The 19,495-nt window shown below is 58.3% G+C and overlaps 1 protein-coding gene across 2 annotated transcripts in view; it reads left to right on the top strand.

Annotated features, from left to right (window-relative positions):
• Positions 1-19,495, top strand: part of FBLN1 (fibulin 1) — an 83,638-nt gene that overhangs the window by 12,018 nt on the left and 52,125 nt on the right. For both annotated transcript variants that reach the window (XM_040490561.1, XM_040490562.1), the window contains exons 2-7: positions 4,153-4,258; positions 9,686-9,821; positions 11,873-12,044; positions 16,334-16,393; positions 17,499-17,600; positions 18,420-18,557. In XM_040490561.1, coding sequence (XP_040346495.1) covers positions 4,153-4,258; positions 9,686-9,821; positions 11,873-12,044; positions 16,334-16,393; positions 17,499-17,600; positions 18,420-18,557 — 714 coding nt within the window. The remainder of the gene's footprint in view (positions 1-4,152; positions 4,259-9,685; positions 9,822-11,872; positions 12,045-16,333; positions 16,394-17,498; positions 17,601-18,419; positions 18,558-19,495) is intronic.

Genomic DNA, 19,495 nt, shown 5'->3' with positions numbered 1-19,495 from the left:
TCCTTGGGGAAATCAAGGAAGTGCCCGTGTTGTACCTGGCACATAGTAGGTGCCCAGTGAGTGTGCGGCACCAGTGGTAATGGCAGTGATGGGGGAGGAGGCACGGTGTTGAGGGACATCCCAACAGAACTGGGTGATGTCTGGAGGCGAGCAGGTGACAGGGCGAAACAGAGAAGGGCCAGAGCCTAGAAGGGTCAGAGCCCAGACCGAGGAGCAGTGAAATGAGAGGTTGGCAGGGAAACATCAGGGATTTTGAGTGACACTCATTCAAAGTGCAGAGCTGGCCACCCACTGGTGTTGGGAGAGTGAGGTGTGTTCCAGGTGGGGACGAGGACACCTTAGCATTTATGTCCACGTCACTGTTAGGTGACCTAACTGCATTTGGCTCCTTCCTTGTGTAATTATGTTTGGAATCCGGGTTCCATACCTGTAGCCGCTGATGTGACAGTTCGGTGGCAGAGTACCCACGGCAAACGGTTTAAAGACAGTGGTGAATGGGGATGGTTGAGGAACAGAAGTAGGGAATTCTCTGGCTGCCTTCCGTGCGCCAGGCGCCCACAAGAACCCTGTGATTCGGTGGTCCGTGCCCCATTTCACAGATTGGGACACAGACCTGGGTGCAGATGGCTTCAAGAATTTGCCCAGGGATGGTGAGCTGCAGAGTGAGGCCCGGGGCTCAAACCCAGCTCTGCCTGATGCTGAACCCTTCCTTCCCTCTGCACTGCCCCACCCCGAAGGAGCATGATAAATCCAGCGGCCGGCATTCTCCCTCAGGTCCCTCCGACTTTAAGCTGCAGCTCTCAGCTCATCCCCAGCTCACTACCTCAGCCTTCACCAGAAGCCCATGAACTTTGGCCAGTTGGCTCAGCTCTACAGGCCACCCATCGGCCACAGGTGCTGGCTGCAAACATGTCCCTGGTCACCGTGCTCCAGCCACATGGTTGGTGGGGCTGGGTGTTTCTTGGGACGGCAACCCGCTGTGATTGCCCAAGAATGCCTTCCCCCTGATCCAGCTCCTCTCCTTTGGCTGTTCTGGCCTACGCCAATGCTCGGGACTTGAGGGATAAACGTTTGTGAACAAAGATGTTCAACCCAGAGCTGTTCGTTCCTGAGTGTAAAATACCGGAAGTGAAGAGAGGGGAAACGGGTTGGGAAAGTTGCCTTTTCTGCTCTACAGCGTGATGCCGTGTGGCCCGCATGATGGCATAGAAAGAGGGCTTGAGGGGTCGAGGGGGAGAGAGATGCTGAATGCAAAGAGGCTTACTTGGTGTCAGGCTGGTTATTACGATGGGGGCCGTGATGCCCTGCCCTGGTCTGTTCCCCGTGCCTCTGCCTCATCACTGTCCGGCTGGCTGTGGACCCTGGCGGGCTCTCCACGGCTAATCTGATGGGGCCGTGCGCGAGGCTGATGGGGTGCCTCGCGCCCAAGGGGGATGAGCTGACCCCAGATGGCTGTGGGGCTCCCACCTGGCTGCCTGCTCATTCCCCACCCCCCAAACCCGGGACCCAGCCCCCAGAAGGCTCTGCTTTGCACAAGTCCCAGCCTTGTGGCTGCTTCAAGCATTCCAGGGACATTCCAGATTTCTGAACTGAGCGGAGGACTTAACATTTTATTGTCCTGCTGAGAATAAGGTTCAAAGTGCTCAGGTTCCCCAGGGAGAATCATTTCCAAATGTTTCCACAGCCCTGGGCACAAAGTTCTCGCCCTGCTGAGCTGGCTGTGGGAGTCTAAGCTTTAACTGGGCTTGCCTTTCTCAGAGTCTGAGGGAGGCCTTGGGGCCACTGCTCATCCCTGGGGGCTTCCACATACCCACACGGGGCCGTGGTTCCCCATTTCTCATGGGCCATGGCAAGCATACCCCCTTTGTTTCTTTAACACATAATCAAGCGGCGTCTGGGTGGCTCGGTCGGTTAAGTTTCTGACTTCGGTTCAGGTCATGATCTCACAGCTCATGGATTCGAGCCCCATGTCAGGCTCTGTGCTGACAGCTCAGGGCCTGGAGCCTGCTTTGGATCTGTCTGTCTCTCTCTCTCTCTCTCTCTCTCTCTCTCTCTCTCTCTGCCCCTCCCCCACTCGTGCTCTGTCTCTCTCTCTCTCTCTCTCAAAAATAAATGTTAAAAAAAATGAAAACACATAATCAAACGCTGTTTTCTGAGAGCTCACTGTGTGCTCAGACCTTTATAAGCGCACTCGCTCAACATCTCTGCAAAGGTTATTTCGAGCCCCGTTTTCACCGTTGGAGCTTTGGCTCAGAGAGGGGAAGCCACCTGCCTGGGGTCGCAGAGCACGAAAGCGCTGGAGCCGGGATTGGAGCTGTGACCCCAGAGCGCATGCTTTTTCCGCTCGGCTCTGTAGCTGCTGCTTGCCAGCTTGGTGCCGAGGAACGCGAGGAAAAGGCATGGCCCAGCTTGTAAGACCTCTGCGGCTGGGAGGGCAGGGCCGTCGGAAATGTTGGAACAGTGAGGTGTGCTCCCCGGACAGGGGGTGGGCTGTGAGCAGGGGGGCACCCAGGCCAGGCTGGGTGGATTGTCACTCTCACCCAAACCACCTTGGACTCCCACCCCCCGCTGGCCCCGTGGGGGTGGGGCCGGGGCGGGGTACCTCCCTCATTGTGGAGAGCAGCCCAGGGGTCCCCGGAAGCCCCGGCGGAGGGGTAGCCCTGACTCGGTTCCAGGCGACACCCCTCGTCCTCCTGGCCACGGGAAAGGGCCGGCCGTGCACTAACTCTCCCGGGATCTTTCTGGAAGGGCTACTCTTGGTGCTCGACGGCAGTTTCTCTGCCGGCCTGGAGGGCCTTCAAGGGCAGCGTGTGCCCCGCCCGGTCTGACTGCACAGGTGTTTGTGCTGGTTGACGGCCGCTTGTCAAAGCTGGTGTTTTAGGAACTCTCGGCCTCGTGCGAAGCCCAAGAATGAGCCTCCCTTCTGGGGCCGCCCCGAGGGCCCGGCCTTGGAAGAATAATGAACTCCAACGGGACACCCATGGCTGCTGGCGCCTCGAAACGCTGCCAGGCCCGGTGGGATTTACCCCGTTGGGTGCTGGAAAGCCATTGGTGAGAAAACGTGGGGTTTCGTAAAGCCAGTTTCGCAACGTCCTGCACAGCGTGATCCTGCACTCAGGCCACAGAGGCTTTTGGTGCTAATGCTCCTGGCCACGCGAGTCTTCTAGGCTGAGGGCATCTCGGTACCCAGCTGCTCCTGCCTTGGGGGGGGGGGGGCCCTCTCCTTCCCCCGAGGCACGAGGCTCGTTGGGGCAGCCGTCTGGGGTGAGGCCGAGAGCCAGGCTGGGGACCGGAGGGCCGTCGTCCAGCTGTGAGGGCACGCGTGGGTCGGCTGCTGAACCTTCTGTCCTTGGGGTGAGCGGAGACGCCCGTGTCGTGCAGATCAAGGGCAGGAGCGGTCAGCCGCTGTATCACGAGGACTGCCACCCCGCCGACAAGTTGCTGCAGAAATTAAGCGAGAGCGCCCGGACGTGGCTCCCAGAAGCTGGCCTAGAAATGTTGGCGCTTTTCTTCTCACCCGGGTGGGCTCGTGGCGTGGGGGGCCCCCGTTTCCATTCTGCCCTCCGGGTCTGTGTATGTCACAGTCCTCCCTGGAGTCTGCCCTCTGCTCAGCAGGGGAGGCTCCCTGGGTTGTCTCATCAGCGCTGCCGGGAGCCTCCAGGCCACCCCCGTTTCTGACCCTCTAAGAGTCCGGTTTCCGGTGCCTGGACACCCTCACTGCCGGGCTACACGACGTGTGCTCACGTCCCTGCCTTGGTTGCCCTCCCGACCCGTCTGGGCAGGGTCCCCATCCGAGTTTCTGTTGTGTGGCCGGAGCAGGGATTCAGCCCAAGTGGGTGTGCGTCCCGGGTGCTGAGCCGCAGCCCCATCAGAACTGGATGCGGAAGGTACCGGTTAAGGTACTGGTTAAGGTACTGGTTGAGGCGTTAGGCTTTCCCAGGAAGGAGCCGGCGTGGATTCCAGCCCAGGACCCAGTGGGTTCAGAGTTCACGCTGTGGAGCGTCCGAGGATGTGTGCGGGCCCGTCCGGTCCGGCCTCACCTGCCCTGGATGCCTGAGGAAGTGGGGTAGTGGGCGCCTGTCCAAGGGGACCTCGCGTGGGTGAGTGGTGAGCCGGCCCCCTCACCAGGCGCCCTGCTCTCTTCCCGCACAGTGGCCGCAGACACCCTCATGGAGGCTTGCTGTGCAGACGGACATCAAATGGCCACACAGCACAGGGACTGCTCACTGCCTTATGCCTCGGAATCCAAGGAATGCAGGTACGTTTGCCAGTGACGGCCGTTTTACCAGAACCGTGTTCCTCTAGCAGGAAGCCGGGTGTGCCGGGACCCCTGGCAGAGTGTGGCGTGCAGGCCCAGATCCGCCCAGGCTGTGGGGGGGCGTGGTGGATGACCCCCGCCTCCTTCCTCTGTGCTCCCACGTCCCCGCACGGGACGGGGCTCCCCCTTCCTGGGGCGGCCCGGGCGTCTCTCCCCTTCACTGGGCTGCAGAGCAAAGAGAGCTTCGCTGGGGTGGCTGTTCTCTGCCACCGCCGGGCACTGTGGCCAAGTCAGTCTCCTCCTAACAAAAAGGGGTCTGTTTGGGGGGGGGGAGGGGCGGTCGGATGAGATCACGTGACTGGCGAGTCACAGCGTGGTCTGCCTTCAGACCCCGACAGCGCGCGTGAGCCGGTCCAGAGCGGAGCGTTCCCGCAGACGGTTGTTCCCCTACGCAGTAGCCAAAACCTGGACGAACTGTGCTTTTTTTCCCTAAATTAACCCAAGCTCCCTCGAAGGTTTGGCAGGCGTTAAGCGTCGAGTAAACCACGAAGGTCTGGAATGTCGATCGTCACTGGAAAGGTAACAGTAAGAGTAGGGGCCAGCCTGTACAGAGCTGCTCCCTGCTGTGTGTGATGAACGTTTTCCTCATGTAACCCCGCTGTTAATCCCGGCTTACAGCCCAGGAACCTGAGCTCTGCCCCCTGCGCACAGCCGGTGGGTGACGGTGTTGGGATTCGAACCCAGATCGGCTCGCCCGGGGAGCAGATGTCAGGGAGGCGAGGCCCCGAGAGCGTTCCCTCCTTGTGACAGCCGTGCGTTTCCTCCGTGCGGCCCTCGGAGCCGTGGGGAGCTGGGTGGAGAGCGGCCAAGGAGGGTGCAGTGAAGTTTCCTTCCCTCGTTCTGGACTTCTGCATCTCAGCTGGCAGCGGGCATAACGCGATCGGCCAGCGTCGCCGGGCGACGTAAATCTCGATTTGGGAAAATGCTTGAAAGGTCCAGAGCGTTGTGGACCGAACAGAGGGAGAGAAAACAGGACGGTCGGTTGTTTGAATTGACGGGGAGGGGGGAGGCCACGCACTCAGGATTTGCGGGGCGTCTGATGGGCGAGAGCTGGGAGTTTGGCTCCCGAGTGTGGCTCGGAGGGGCCGAGGCAGAGCCGGGCGGTCAGCACCGAGCACTGTGTTTGGGGACCGAGCCAGCGAGGAGCAGCCTGGCCCTGGGAAGCTGGGTGGACTGGGCTGGATTTCTGGCTGTGTAACCTGAGCCAGCACAGAGCCTCGGTTTCCCCAAGTGCAAAAGGAGGGTTGTGACACCATGCTTTTGGGGCTGGGACGATGACAGGAGGAGGAGGGAAGACGCCAGCCCCACAAAGCCAGGCAGTGTGAGTGTTGCAGTCTGCCCGGGCCGCCGTGATGAACACCACACGCTGTGGGGCTTGAACAACCCACATTTATGGTCTCACGGCTCTGGAGGCCGGAAGGCCGGGATCACGGTGTGGGCAGGGCGGTCTCCTCCCGAGGCCTCTCTCGTGGGCTTGCAGACGGCCGTCCTCCTCTGCGTCCCCACACGGTCGTCCCTCTGTGCGTGTCGGTGTCCTGACCTCCCCTTCTTAGCAGGACCTAAGTCATAGTGGATCAGGGCCACCCGGATCACCTAACTTTATCTTTCTCACCTCCGTAAAGGCCCTGTCTCCAAATACAATATCACGTTTGAGATACTGGGGGTGAGGACGTCAATGTGGAGTTTGGGGGGACACAGTTCCACTCGTAACAGGGAGCCTCTATTATCAATACTTACTGAAATCACAGACGTTAAAGTAGGGCATCAGCCGAACCTCTCTGTGTACAGATGGAGAGACTGAAGTCAGAGAAACTCAGAAGCTGGGGGCCCCTACTTGTGAATTTGGATCTCAGTCACTGCTCCGTTTATGAGTGACTTCTAGCCACCAAAGTCTTTAATAAGTTCTGGAGTTATCTTTAATCCCCAGACTACGTGGAAAATACCTTCTTCGCTATGCAGCACGCGTTTGTTCTGTGGCATCTTGGTCAAGGGTAAATTTTGAACGTGCATGTAGAGATAATCCTAAAATGCAGAGAATGTCACCTGAATGGCCGAGTAGGAATTTCTTCTCTCTGTGGGGAACGTGGCTACACGTCCGGGCTCCCTTGACCCCCGACTGCCTGCTGGTGGCACTCACTTCATATCACAGGGGCCTACGGAAATTCCGGCCGGGTGGCGAGCGTTTCCAGATTACGACGTCCTCCCTGGCCACCGCTTACCAGTCACGGCCGGTTTCACGGAAGCTCCAGGAGGCTAATTGGCTTGTTTGTCCCAGTGAACTCACGGGCCGGGCTGTGTGTGTGTGTGTCCAGAGCCTCCTGTTGAGCTGACCGGCTCTAACCGCGTCACTGTCCGCCGTCCCTCCAAGCCTCTCCTGAACACTTTCCGCTTTGCTCAGTTACCTTTGGGGTTCAAACCCCACGTAGTCTGCGGAGATCGGAGGCCGAGCCTGGGCTGGTGGCTCAAAGAGAGATGTCGCTCATCTAAGAACACAATTGGGTTTTTATTCAAGAAGCAGGCACTGAGGGGCGCCTGGGTGGCTCAGTCGATTAAAGCGTCCAACTTCTGCTCAGGTCATGATCTCACGGTCCTGGGTTTGAGCCCCGTGTCGGGCTCTGTGCTGATAACTCTGTAATTTAGATCCTCTGTCCCCCCCCCCCCGCCCGCCGCCCCCCTCTGCCTCTCCCCTACTCACTCTCTGCTTCTCTCTCAAAACTAAATAAACATGAAAAACATTTTTTTAAAAAAAGAAGCAGGCATTGAGTGCCACTGTGAGGGATACTCAGGAGAACGCGACCCCTCCCCAGCCCTCCGTGCTTTCTGTTCCAGCAGAATAATTGGACAGCAGATAATTGTGAGCCCAAAGTCAGGTGTTCGGTGCCGGGACGGGCGTGGGCTCTGAGTGCCGGGCCTGACCAGCAGCCCATCGAGGCCTGATAGCCGGGATTTTCTCGCAAACTCAATATTATCACTGGCGGCGAAGGCAGGGGAGAGAGCAGGTCATAAATCAAATCTGGTTTAAGAGGTTCTTCTTGTTAGTGATAGTTAAAGGATGCAGGAACCAAAGATCACCGGCCGCTTGGTAACTTAGGCCTCGTATCATTTTTCTTCTTCGGGAGTGGCATTCGACCTTTCCGGTTTTAAGTAAAATTCTCAGTTTTCATTCATCCAGCGCCTCCTCGTTGTCCTTCACTGCTGCTCTGAGCTCAGGATGAGGTGGGATGTTGTAACGGGATGTTTGAGCCGGGGCTTGGCGGAGGGAAGCGAGCAAGCCGGGCGGGATGTCAGATGGCTGGTCCAAGTCTAGGGCAGGGAGAGTGCAGGGCGGGGATCGGGGGGATCTGGACGCGGGTCTCCAGACGCCCAGCTCCGGGCCCCACCAGGGCAGAGCTCTGTAACCGTGGCCGCGGGAGCCTTTTCGGTGCGGAAGGCTGTTCTAGTCCGCCAGGCCACCCCTCCCTGCGTCCCTGAAGCCTCGGCATGGTCCTGGCACACAGTAGGGACGCAGCCAGATTTCTTTTACTTGCGGTGACATACACGTAGCATAACTTTTACCGTCTTTTTTTTTAAGTTTTATTTTATTTATTTTGAGGGAGAGATAGAGAGCACGAGTGAGGGAGGGGCAGAGAGAGGGACAGAGAGAATCCCAAGCAGGCTCCACACCGTCAGCACAGAGCCCGACACGGGGCTCGAACTCACGAGCTGCGAGATGGTGACCTGACCTGAAATCAAGAGTCGGACGCTTAACGGAGTGCGCCGCCTGGGTGCCCCCTTTGACCTTCTTAACGAATTTTAGGCGCCTGGCTCCACGTACTCGCCATCCCCGAATGTTCTCGTCTTTCCAGATCGAAACTCCGTCCCCGCGCCTGGTGTATTTTCTGTCTGATTTTTGACGACTCCAGGTTCTTCATAGAAGTGGGAACAAACAGTATCTGTCCTCTTGTGCCTGGCTCATTTCCCCGAGGATCCTGTCCCCGAGGCCCGTCCGTGTCGTAGCAGGGGACAGGATCTCCTTCCCCGTTGGGGCGGAATCCCGTGTCGCTGTGCGGACGGGCCACGTTTTGTCCACCCGTCCCTCGGTGGACGCTCGGGCTGCTTCCTTCTTTGGACTGTTGTGAATGATGCTGTCGTGGACGTGACTGTGCAAACATCTCTCTGAGCGCCTGCTTTCAATTTTTGGAGGGGCGTATCCTGCTGGATCACGGGATAGTTCTGTTTTTGATTTCTCGAGGAACTACGCCTCCTGCTTTGTACAGCAGCTTTGACACCCCCATCCACAGTCCCCGGGGCCTCCAGCCCTCATCCTGAGGCTCTCAGGCTGTTTTCTGTCCAGCCAGTGTCTTTGAGTGAATGGATGGACGGGTGCCTGTCTGGTTGCTGTTCCTGACAATTTAGTGAAATGCCCAGTATTTGTAAACTCACCCAAAGCACGAATGAAACGTGTAGTATCACCAGCCTAGACAAACCCCTCCTGGAGCCCCAGATGGTTCTGGAAGCACGTGGGAAGCCAGGTGCGGAGCCCCAGCCCCGCAGGTGGAGGTGGGGGGAAGGGCGGGTTGGGGGCTGCCGCTCATGGGCAGAGGAAGCCCGGCTGGCCGGCCGCAGGAGGAGGCCGGGCTGGGCCCATTCTCTCTGGACACACGCAGGGTAGGTAGGTGGCTCCTCCTGTCCTGGCTGGCGTTGGCTGAAGCGGGGGTTATTTCGGGTCTCGTGGGAGCCGTACCTGTGATTCACACACACCTCCTGCCCACTTACCCGCCTCCGGGCCAGGCCCCACTGCCCTGAGCACATTGTGGCAGGTGAGGGTCCTTCTGCCCACCCAAGCCTTTTATGCGTGGCGTCTTCCGTCTTCTTCCTGGGGCCCCCCCGCGGGAGGGGGGCCGGGAGACGGGGACGCCGCAGCGTGGTGTCGCTGTTGCCATCGTCCTCCCTCTGTGGCCTGAGGCCAGCTACCGCACCTGTCTGGAGCTGTCTCCTCTGAGCCTGGAAAACGGGAATGAGTGCTGGGGTCTGGTGAAGGATAAGGGTGCCCGTGTCTGGGTGTTGTCACTAGGTGGGAGCTTTTTGCAGGGCGAGGCTCGGAGCCGGGAGATGAACCGGGACTCCAGCGGCACATGGGGGTCTCCTGCCTCCGCCCCCAGACCCCACCCTGCGTCCAGCCTCTCTCATTCTGCACTTATTGAGCACCGTCTGTCTGCTGGCGTGTGTGCGTGTGTGTGTGCGGGTGGGTGGGGCCGGGTTGGGAAACGGGAGGCACCCGAAGGTGACAGAGCTCCCGTCCCCGAGGGGCTGCTGCTCCCAGGCCCTGTGGCCCCCCCCCCCCCCCGGCGGGCCCCTCCCCCACCGAGCCCTGGCCTCTGCCCGCAGGATGGTCCGGGAACAGTGCTGTCACAGCCAGCTGGAGGAGCTCCACTGTGCCACAGGCATCAACCTGGCCAACGAGCAGGACAGCTGCGCCACGCAGCACAGCGACAACGCCAGCCTCGAGGCTACGTTCGTGAAGGTGAGGACCCGTCCCCCGCCGGCCAGCAGCCGCTGTCCCCCAGCCGGAGGCCTGGGTGCTCTCCTGCCGGCGGCATCTGCCCAGGCCTCCCGCCCTCGCGAGCCCGGGCGGCAGGGTGGGAGGAGGGAGGGAGGAGCCCAGGAGGGGGGAGGGCCCTAGGAGGGGGGAGGGGCCTCTCAGGGCCCTCCCCCATCCCCCACCCCCTTCAGTTTAGTCATGAACCCTGGACAACCCTGAGGAGACCGGGATGGAGGGACCCAGGCTTGCCCTGAGGGCCTCCCATCCCAGGACCTCTGGCAGGAGCGCAGAGATCAGAGCAGAGGCTGCCTGGGCTCAGGGTCTTCGGAGCCCTCTTGGCAGCTCACGGCAGGCCCCCCACCCTGCCCAGGACGCCCCCTCAAGCTTTCCTGCCCACCAGGGAAGTAGAGCCTGGAGCTCAGAACGGGACCCCCGGGGTCTCTGAAAACACGTGACATCCCTAACTGCCCTAGAAGAGGAAAGTGAGGTTCAGAGTGGCCCACACCCCAAAGTGGCCTGGCAGGGGAGGAGTCTGTGGAGGTGGAAAATGGGGCGTGGGGTCCACTGGGCTCTAGGGGGGGCTGAGTTCTGAGCAGGCGACTTCACCCAGGTCGGGCCCAGTCCCCGAGGGCCTCTGTCCCTGTGAAAGATCTGCCTCTTCGCACGGGGGTGGGGCAGTTCCCGAGAGCTTTCTGGTCGGGCCTGAAAACCGTAAATGAACTAGGCTGTCCCTCCCTCACCGCGCACTGAGAGAGAAAAACAACCACGGGGAGCTTTGGGGTCCTGGGTCCTGGTCGGGGGACAGCCGCAGGAGGAAAGGGTTCCCATTCCCGGTCAGGAAGGCCAGGAAGTAACTCCGAGGAGCGTGAATCGGAACGGAATCTGGATTCTGGGGGGGAGGGTGGGGGCTCCTTTCTGAGGGTTCTGTCTTCACACAGATTGGGGCGTGGAGTAGTTGGGAGCTCCAGAGCCCCCTCCGCCCACCCTCAGCCTTCATGGGCCTTCACGGTGGAAGCTTCTGGCGCGAGGGGGCTAGGAGGGGTGAGGGTGGGGCAGTCTGGTTGAGGGGTCCCGGGAGCCAGGAGCTCGGGCGTCCAGCGACCGCCTCCCGAGGCGGGGCAGAGGCTCTGCAGACACCGTCTGCCCAGCAGACGGCTCTGCCCTTGTCCCCAGACTAGAGAGAAGGGGGGTGGTGTGTGTGGAAAAGCCACGGAACATCCTAACGGGAGTGGGAACAGGCCGCTTTGGCAGACGAGTGATTTGTGTTTCCGGGGAGGACTCGTCGTGCCCTGGAAGGTGGAGGGGGTAGCCGAAGCCTCCCTCTTTCTGGCGGGGGACGGGGGGGGGGGTTGTAGAATGCCCCATCAACCTCCGCAGAAACTCGAGCCAAGCCCCACCTCCTGGCTCCTGCTGTGGACCTGTTGGAAAGTTCTGTGCCTTTCTGAGGATAATAAGGACTGGAACGGGGCTGTTCGTACATCAAGGGCCGAACGAACCCCCTGGATTCAGGTGTGACTTTCAGGAACACCGGGGTCCGGGTGACAGGCAGTGACTCTGTCCCTCACTTGACGACTTGTCTTCAGGTGCCCGTGCTTCTCGAATGCACAGCGTGCTTCCTGCCGGGCTCTGGAGGGAAGAGACGCGTGCAGATGCATTTTCCTGGGCATCACAGAGAAACCTTCGACCGCACACGAGGAGTGGAGCCTCAGGGCGCCCTTGTGTGACCCTTAGCGGATCCCTGTCCTAGCTAATTCCTCCCGGAGATGTAGGAGCCGGGCAGGAGGGGGGACATCTGGTGTTGGGGGACACGTGCTGGGTGCAACCCCTTTAAGGCTGCTTTCAGAGCCAGGACCTGTGAGGTTGGGTTGGCAACGTGCTCCGGGCTTGGCTTGCTGAGCTCTACACAGTGCCAGCGTTTAGAGGAGACAGCTACGTCAGCCGGCCTCCTCACCGCCTGGGGACACGGGGATCAGCGAGGCCGGGGGCCCTGCTCTGTTGTGTGGCTTCTCCACCTGGAGTCTCTGTGTTTGCAGAGGTGCTGCCATTGCTGCCTGCTGGGGAGGGCGGCCCAGGCCCAGGGCCAGAGCTGCGAGTACACCCTCATGGTCGGCTACCAGTGTGGGCTGGTCTTCCGGGCATGCTGTGTCAAGGGCCAGGAGACCGCAGACTTTGCCCCCGGGGACCTTGGGGACCTCCAAGAAGCAGGTAATTTCCTGTGTCTTTTCCCTTTCGGGCGGCGCACCAGTCAGGGTCATCCGAAGAAATAAAGCCAACAGAATACGTGTGCATGTGTATGCAGAGAAAGAAATGTATTTTGAGGAATTGGCTCACTCGGGTCTGAAATCCGCAGGGCGGGCCAGCAGGCCAGAGACCCAAGGGAGAGTTTATACTGCAGCTTCAGTCCAAATGCCGTCTGCTAGCAGAATTCCTTCTCGCTTGGAGGAGGTCAGTCTTCACCTGATTAGACGAGGCCCACCCACATTACAGAGGGCGATCTGTTTTACTTAAAGTCCGTTGATGTAAATGGTAATCTCCTCTAAATGATACCGTCACAGCAAATAGAGACCCGTGTTGGACCAAATCTCTGGGTACCGTGGCCCGACCGAGTTAACACAGAAAATTAACAATCACAGGCAGAAGTAAGCACGCACGTTTGCTGTCGCCTGAACTCAGCACAGACTGACAGAGCACTGTTGGGCGTTTGTCACCTCCTCCGAGAGGCCACTGCCCTGGAGTTGGGACCGAAGGCGTGGGATCTGGGATCTGACAAGTCTGGGTTCACGTCCCTGTCCTAACGTGTATTTTAGGTAAACTGATTTATCCAGACCTCAGTTCGCTCATCGGTGCAATGGGGACAATCGCGGTGTCTGGGAGGACGAGGTGTCTGGTGCTCCACAAACGTTTACCGCCACGGATCTTCCCTGTGTTTCTAACAGCCCAGGCAGCATGGCGGGTGGCTTGCTCTCAGCTCACAGACGAGGGCCTGATGCTCAAGGCCACAAGGCCGACACACAGGGGAGGGAGAACACCGGCCTCCCGCGCCCCGGCCAGTGCCCTTTCTCTCTCCATCTGGTGCCAGTGATGTGCAGACAAGAGGCGGGCGGGGGTACCACTCGCGGCTGCCTGCCTGGGCTCTTTCGGCTAATAGATACTTTTTCAGCAAAGAAGCGAGTGACCCCCCCCCCCCCCCCCCCCCCCCAAAGCAGCTTCCAGGGAGCTCCCGGCTGTTCATTCGCCACCCTCCGTTTGTCCCAGGCCGGATGAATCCAAGCCTTGGGGGCATGGCTCAGTTACACGGTTCAGGAAACTTCTTGTTTGTCTAATAATCTCTTCCACTGATGCAGGGCTTCCTGGGCCATAATGGAAATAAGCCTGGAAACTTTCAGGAGTCCCCTGGGCCCCAGGCTTGCTGTCTGACTTTGGGCTCCTTTCCTCCTGACTCGGATGCCCTACCCCCTCCCCACTGTGGCGGGTGAGGGGCGGGAAGGCCTTCGGTGAGAGGAGCTCGCACACCTGTACCTGTGGTCCCTTAGGCTGCCCGTCCCGTGGCCGTGTGACCTTGGTGGCTTCATGCTTCTGCGTCAGGTGGCCCAGTCTCTCTTTGTGATTGCTCGTGGATGCCCTGGGGCTGATTTCAGATTCTCGTAAAGGATGGTTGGAACCCCATTCTGGCTCCCTCCGTGACTCTTGGAACCAGAGATGACATTTTCACTTTAAACAAACCCAAGCTATTCGTGCTGGCGGAGCATTTCTCCCGTGTCTCTGGGAAGGATTTTTGTCGATTTACGTCTTGTTTCCATCACGCTGTCTGGGCTTTTCTGCTGCTCCAGATGTTTTCTCTCCTGTCTTTTATCCACTTCTGCCCTTGCCCCAGGCTTTCCCCAGAGTCTCTGTGAGGACTCCCTGCCCTTCCTCCTCGCGGACACAGACGTCCCTTCCTCCCGTCCACTAACGCTGATCGCGGGCCTACTGTGTCCTGTCATGGGGCCACACAGAGGGCCCACAGACCACTGTTGGCCTCTAACAAAAAATTTTTCAACGTTTTTATTTTATTTTTGGGACAGAGAGAGACAGAGCATGAACGGGGGAGGGGCAGAGAGAGAGGGAGACACAGAATCGGAAACAGGCTCCAGGCTCTGAGCCATCAGCCCAGAGCCTGACGCGGGGCTCGAACTCACGGACCGCGAGATCGTGACCTGGCTGAAGCCGGACGCTTAACCGACTGCGCCACCCAGGCGCCCCATGTCCATTTAATTTCTAAATGGGGGCTTCTATGTCTGTATTCTTGACTTCTTTCTGGCAATTCGTTTATATTACATGTTATCAAAAGATTGGCTCAAAACAAAGGAAAGAGCCCTGTCCCTTTACCACGGAGGGTTTGGGTGGAACACTAGTAGGACATACATTGATTATCCCCATTCTACAGACTGGGAGATTGAGGCTGGCGACACCCAGGTTCTGGATTCGTTTTGGGGCAGAAATGGTGGTCCGTTAGGGCCGGGCTTGTTCCCACAGAACACCACGCAGACCTTGACGGTGAAGAAATAGCTCTTCACGGGTCCTCCCAGCAGACGTCCCGGCCTGTGCCTTGGCCTGGACTGAGTGCCCCCCGTGAGCAGAGAGTCCCCAGATTGCAGAGGTTCCCAGCCCCCTAACCTAGAAGAGATGATTCGCCCTCGCAAGGTCTTTTTCGCAGTTCCTCGCCAAGCAAAAAGTTTGCTTAGGGACCCTTACCGTATTTTAACAGCGCTGAGAAAAGACCGCCTCTGTGCAGTTAGTGTAGGTAAATTATGCCGTATTAGATTTCATAGCGGAATCACTAAACCGTTTGGTCGTAATGATGTTTATTTTTCTGCCGTGCGGGGATTACGCCCTCACTGGGGGCGGTTTAGAAGATACAGAAAGCAGAAGAAAGAGGAAATTGACGTAGAGAGAAATACGGTTTCCATTAGGTCCATTTCCTTTCCTGGTGTTTTCTGCGGTCTCTTTCGGTGTCTCTTGATGTGGGAACAAAGGCAGAGGGAAATGGCAGATAGACCTCAATTTCCTTCTAGGCTGCAGCCCCTTGGCAGATACTGGGGCAGCAGAGGAACACGTTTCTGCGGGATTCCCTGCTGTCTCAACCCCGATGCTTTGCTGGAGGGAAAAACCATCCTGGTTTGACAAGAGCTAGGCCTCCGGTGCCCTGGGAGTCTTTAGCAGGTGAAAACGTCCCTGGAAACTTCCCCCGGACTTTACCTCCCCCGACCCCACAGCATATAACCAGCCTCTCCTCATGGTCCCCGGACAGCTCTTTCTGCCCACGGGTCCTGTCCCCGGGCTTTAATAAAATCGCCTTTTTGCACCAAGGACGTCTTCAAGAATTCCTTCTTGGCCGTCGGCTCCTGACCCCACACCCCACTATCGCCCCAAAAACATCATCTCTCACACGGATGCGCTTTGATTTTTGCTCACCCCCCGCCCCCGCCCCGCCCAGCACTGTAACATAATGCTGTCGACTTGTGACTGAGTTGGGTTCCCTGTCACCCGGTCTTGAGGAAGGGGCCTCGACTTCGGAGGCCTTGGTTTTCGAGGATTTTTAGGGATCCTCCCCGCCCTTGGCCGTATGCAAGCTGAAAGGACTAACCCATTTCTTCTCTTACCCCACAACTACCAGTGGAAAACCACCCCATTCGATTAAATTAGGGTACCCCGCCGTCTCCCGTGGCCGTGTTGAATTTTCTGTTGAGTGCAGGGGCCTTGTCTAAGCCGAGTGCTCAACCCCCAGCACAGATGCTCAGACCCGTCTGCGGAATGAACCCAGTGAGTGGCTATGGATGACCGGCGGGAAACTGAGTTTTGCAGGCAAGCTGTAGGAGGACATTCATTTCCTGGGGCTCCGCAGACGGGCTGGTGGGGAGCTTCAGCAACAGAAACGTAGCGTCTCACAGTCTGGAGTCTAGAGGGCTCCTTCCTTCTGAGGCTTCGGGGCAGAATCTGCTCCTGGGCGGGGCCTCTCTCCCGGCCGCCCCGGTGCTCCTTGGCCAGTGCACGGATGGCTCTCTCCTGCCTGTGTCTTCACATCCTTGTTCCTCGGTGCGCGTCTGTCTCTGTGTCCAGGTTCCTCTTTTTATAAGGACACAGACCACCCTAATCCACCTTAACTCGATCCTCTGCAAAGACTCTCCTCTAAAGTAAGGTCACGTTCACAGGTACTGGAGGTTAGAGCTATAATATCTTCTGGGCGAGGTGAGTGGGGGGGAAGACACAATTCACGCCCTAACAAGAAGCCTTCCCCAGGTGCACCGTTTGGGGGCCGTGACTGCATTTGCTGAAATAGGGCAAGTGCTTCGGATGGCCTCAGCACCCACAGCACTTGGTTGAAACGCTGAGCTGATGAAACGGGCGCGATTGCCCGATGCTTATAGGGAGGTAGAGAATTCAGAGTTGCTGCTGAGATAAGACGGGACGCTGTGTTTGGATAAATGTCCAATTTGCCTCTCTTTCTCCCACAGCCAAGATTTCAGAGATTGAGGAGGAGCAGGAGGACCCGTACCTGAACGACCGCTGCAGAGGTGAGGCCCTGCTCCCTCCAGCGGGCCGTGAATCATGTCCTTGGGAGTCTGATGTCCTGGGAAGAGCACTTGGGCTGAGTCAGCTGAAGTCGCTCTGTCCTCCCTGCACTCCTGGGCCCCCTTCCTCCTTCCCTGCGGGCTGGGGCCTGATGGGCCAGGGGGAGACAGGGTGAGCTCACAGGAAGGGGCCGTGTGGGCCCTTAAAAGCTCCCAGCACAGCGTCCCCCACCCACCAACACAGGCTCTGTGAAGGGTGAACGCCACCGGAGGGAGGGCCGAGTGTTACTTGCCTTGTGTCCCGGAGCCCCAGCTGTGCCACTGGTGGCATCATTCGCAAATTTAAAGTGACTAGGGCCTGGCAGGTTTGTTTTTCACATGATAAAACTAGATTTGTCTTTCGTGGACCGTTCCGCATGTCTAGACGGGCAAGTCTGCTCCAGAGGTTCATTAGGAAGCTTGCCCTGTGGTCGGGGCGTTAATTGGGAGCCAGTGAAATCACAGAATGATGTGGCCCGGGTACAGTGACAGGCCGCACAGAGGCGAGGTGGGAGGTGGGGGTGGGGTGGGGAGGGCACAGAGCCCAGAAAGCTCTCTGGGGGGTGTGGGAGGCCTTCCTGGGGGAGGGAAAGGCTGGTTTGCAGGGGGTGAGGGGGGGCTGGCCAAGGAAGTAACACTGGGCACGCGGTGTTGGAGACACGCAGACTCGCGTGGCTCACGGGGAGGGGTGGGCCCGGGGCTAGAGGGAGAGGCCGGAGAAGCGGGCAGGGGGCTCGCAGGGCCTGGGGAGCGGCCAGAACTGTGACAACGTTTAGCCAGCTGGTAGAGGTCTGTCCCCGTGAGATTGGCTCTCTGAGCACCCGTCAGCTGCCCTGCAGGAAGTGTGGTTGGAGGGGAGGTCCCGGGGTCGTGCAGGGGCCAGATCCTGGGGGTCTCCCTCGGGAAGGGAGGGGTGCCACGCTGGAGAGGGTGGGCTCCAACCTGGGGAGCCTGTGTCCCGTGTGTCGTCCACCCTGAGGGCGTTTGCCTGGCCCACAGGGAGCCGGAAACGCCAGAGGCTTGTGGTGGGTGTTTGGCTCCTGGTTGCCCTGATTTGCTCTGATTCCAGGTGGCGGCCCCTGCAAACAGCAGTGCCGAGACACGGGGGAGGGGGTCGTCTGCTCCTGCTTCGTGGGCTACCAGCTGCTGCCCGACAGCGTCTCCTGTGAAGGTAACCGTCACCGAGCTCCGGCCACAGCAGGGCGGCGGGGGGCCTCTGCCCCCGTCTCTGCTTGACGCTCTGCACACGTCGGGGCCCCGTTCGTAGGCAGGTGGAGTCCACGGCGCCCGGCCACGGCTCTCCTCCCGGGGCATATACACACTGTGCTGGGAAACGGGGCTGGGTTTGGCATCTGACCGGGCTCTGAATCCAGGATCTGAGTGGCCCTGGGCACATCCCTCAGCCTCTCTCTCCCCTCCCATTTGGGGTGGGGGAGATGGAGGACAGTGGCAGCCTCTGAGAGGGGTCCTAAGGGTCATGTGACTCCAGTGCAGGGCCTCGCGCTGCTTAGTGCGTTCTCAAAATGAGCGGTAGGGGGCGCCTGGGTGGCTCAGTCGGTTGAGCGTCTGATTTCGGCTCAGGGCGCGATCTCGCGGTTCGTGAGTTCGAGCCCCGCGTCGGGCTCTGTGCCGACAGCTCGGAGCCTGGAGCCTGCTTCCGATTCTGTGTCTCCCACTCTGTCTCTGCCCCTCCCCTGCTCATTCTCTCTCTCTCTCTCTTTCGAAAATCAAGAACACATTAAAACAAAACAAAACAAAACAAAAAAATGAGCAGTCGCTCTGAAACTTAGCCGGGGAAGGAAACCATTGCTTTTGATTGGGTGGTGAGTGCCCGAGACCCCTTCAGGTGCACAGCCCGAATACACACGGGTGGGGGACTGGAGAGATGCTGGGAACCCATTTACGGTGCCTTCCGGTACATTCCTCGTGGTGAAGCGCCGGGGTCCTTTGTTCTTGCTGGTTACCCCCTTGTTGCCTCCGTCTGTCCTAGATGTCAACGAATGCATCACGGGCAGCCACAACTGCCGGCTTGGGGAGTCCTGTGTCAATACAGTGGGCTCTTTCCGCTGCCAGAGAGACAGCAGCTGTGGGACTGGCTATGAGCTCACAGAGGACAATGATTGCAAAGGTATAACACTCTCCAGTCTACACACCTCAGCTCTCCAGGAATAGATAGAATGAGATAGTAAAGGCAGCACTGGACCCCACCTGTGACTGCCTGGGGCACCGACCCGTTGTGTCGTTAGTAAAGATTTACCTTCTTATCTTAACGCTGAGTTAATGACAGTGGTGAGTTTGGACTTCTGAAAAGGCTCAGAGCAGGATCATTTCAAAGCAAGATGAGAAGTGAATGAACTTCAGGTGCTCACATGTGCCTTCTACAAAAAAAAAAAAAAAAAAATCTGTACAACAGCTGCCTTCCATCTGATTCCAGACTTCCTTGAAGTTCAAAGCTTATTCTCTTCCGCTGCCTAAAAACACGACATTTCTGGCTGCTGGCCTTTCCCCGCCAAGCCATAGATGTTATTTGGCAGATAAGGCTTTGATGAGGATCTATGAGAACATAGTTTTCTTCTGAGGGTTTCCAGCCCTTCAGAACGAAAAGCACCACTTGTATAAAAGTTTTGGTTGAGTTACGAGGGTAACTCAAAAGCCAGGCACACCCTCCTGACGTCGCAGGGCCTTTGGGCAAAGCTCTGTTCAGTCCACCCTCGCAGCCTCGCTGGGTGGTTTGGACCCTGAGATCCCAGGGGTCCAGCCAGCTGAGTATACACTTTTGAACATTTGACAGCCACGAACTTCAAAGGAAGGGCAGCCAAAATGTCCGATCATGGCAATCGCCAGTGTTCGTATTTGGAATATTGTGACAACGTCAGAATGAATGAGTTTGTAGGCACAGTTTTTATTGCCACTAAGATCATTGCTTTATTGTCTAAACCAAACGTGCACTTAGCCTAGAGGTAAAAAAAAAAAAAAAAAAAAAAAAAAAAAATCCCACATACTGCCCGGAAAATGCCTGGGTTATTTAGTATATAACAGAAAGTTTGCCTCATAAGAGCCTTGGGG

Source organism: Herpailurus yagouaroundi, unplaced genomic scaffold (assembly GCF_014898765.1).
Source record: "Herpailurus yagouaroundi ecotype Mexico unplaced genomic scaffold, PumYag 182, whole genome shotgun sequence".
Lineage (NCBI taxonomy): Eukaryota > Metazoa > Chordata > Mammalia > Carnivora > Felidae > Herpailurus > Herpailurus yagouaroundi.
This window is presented reverse-complemented; position numbering and strand designations above follow the sequence as displayed.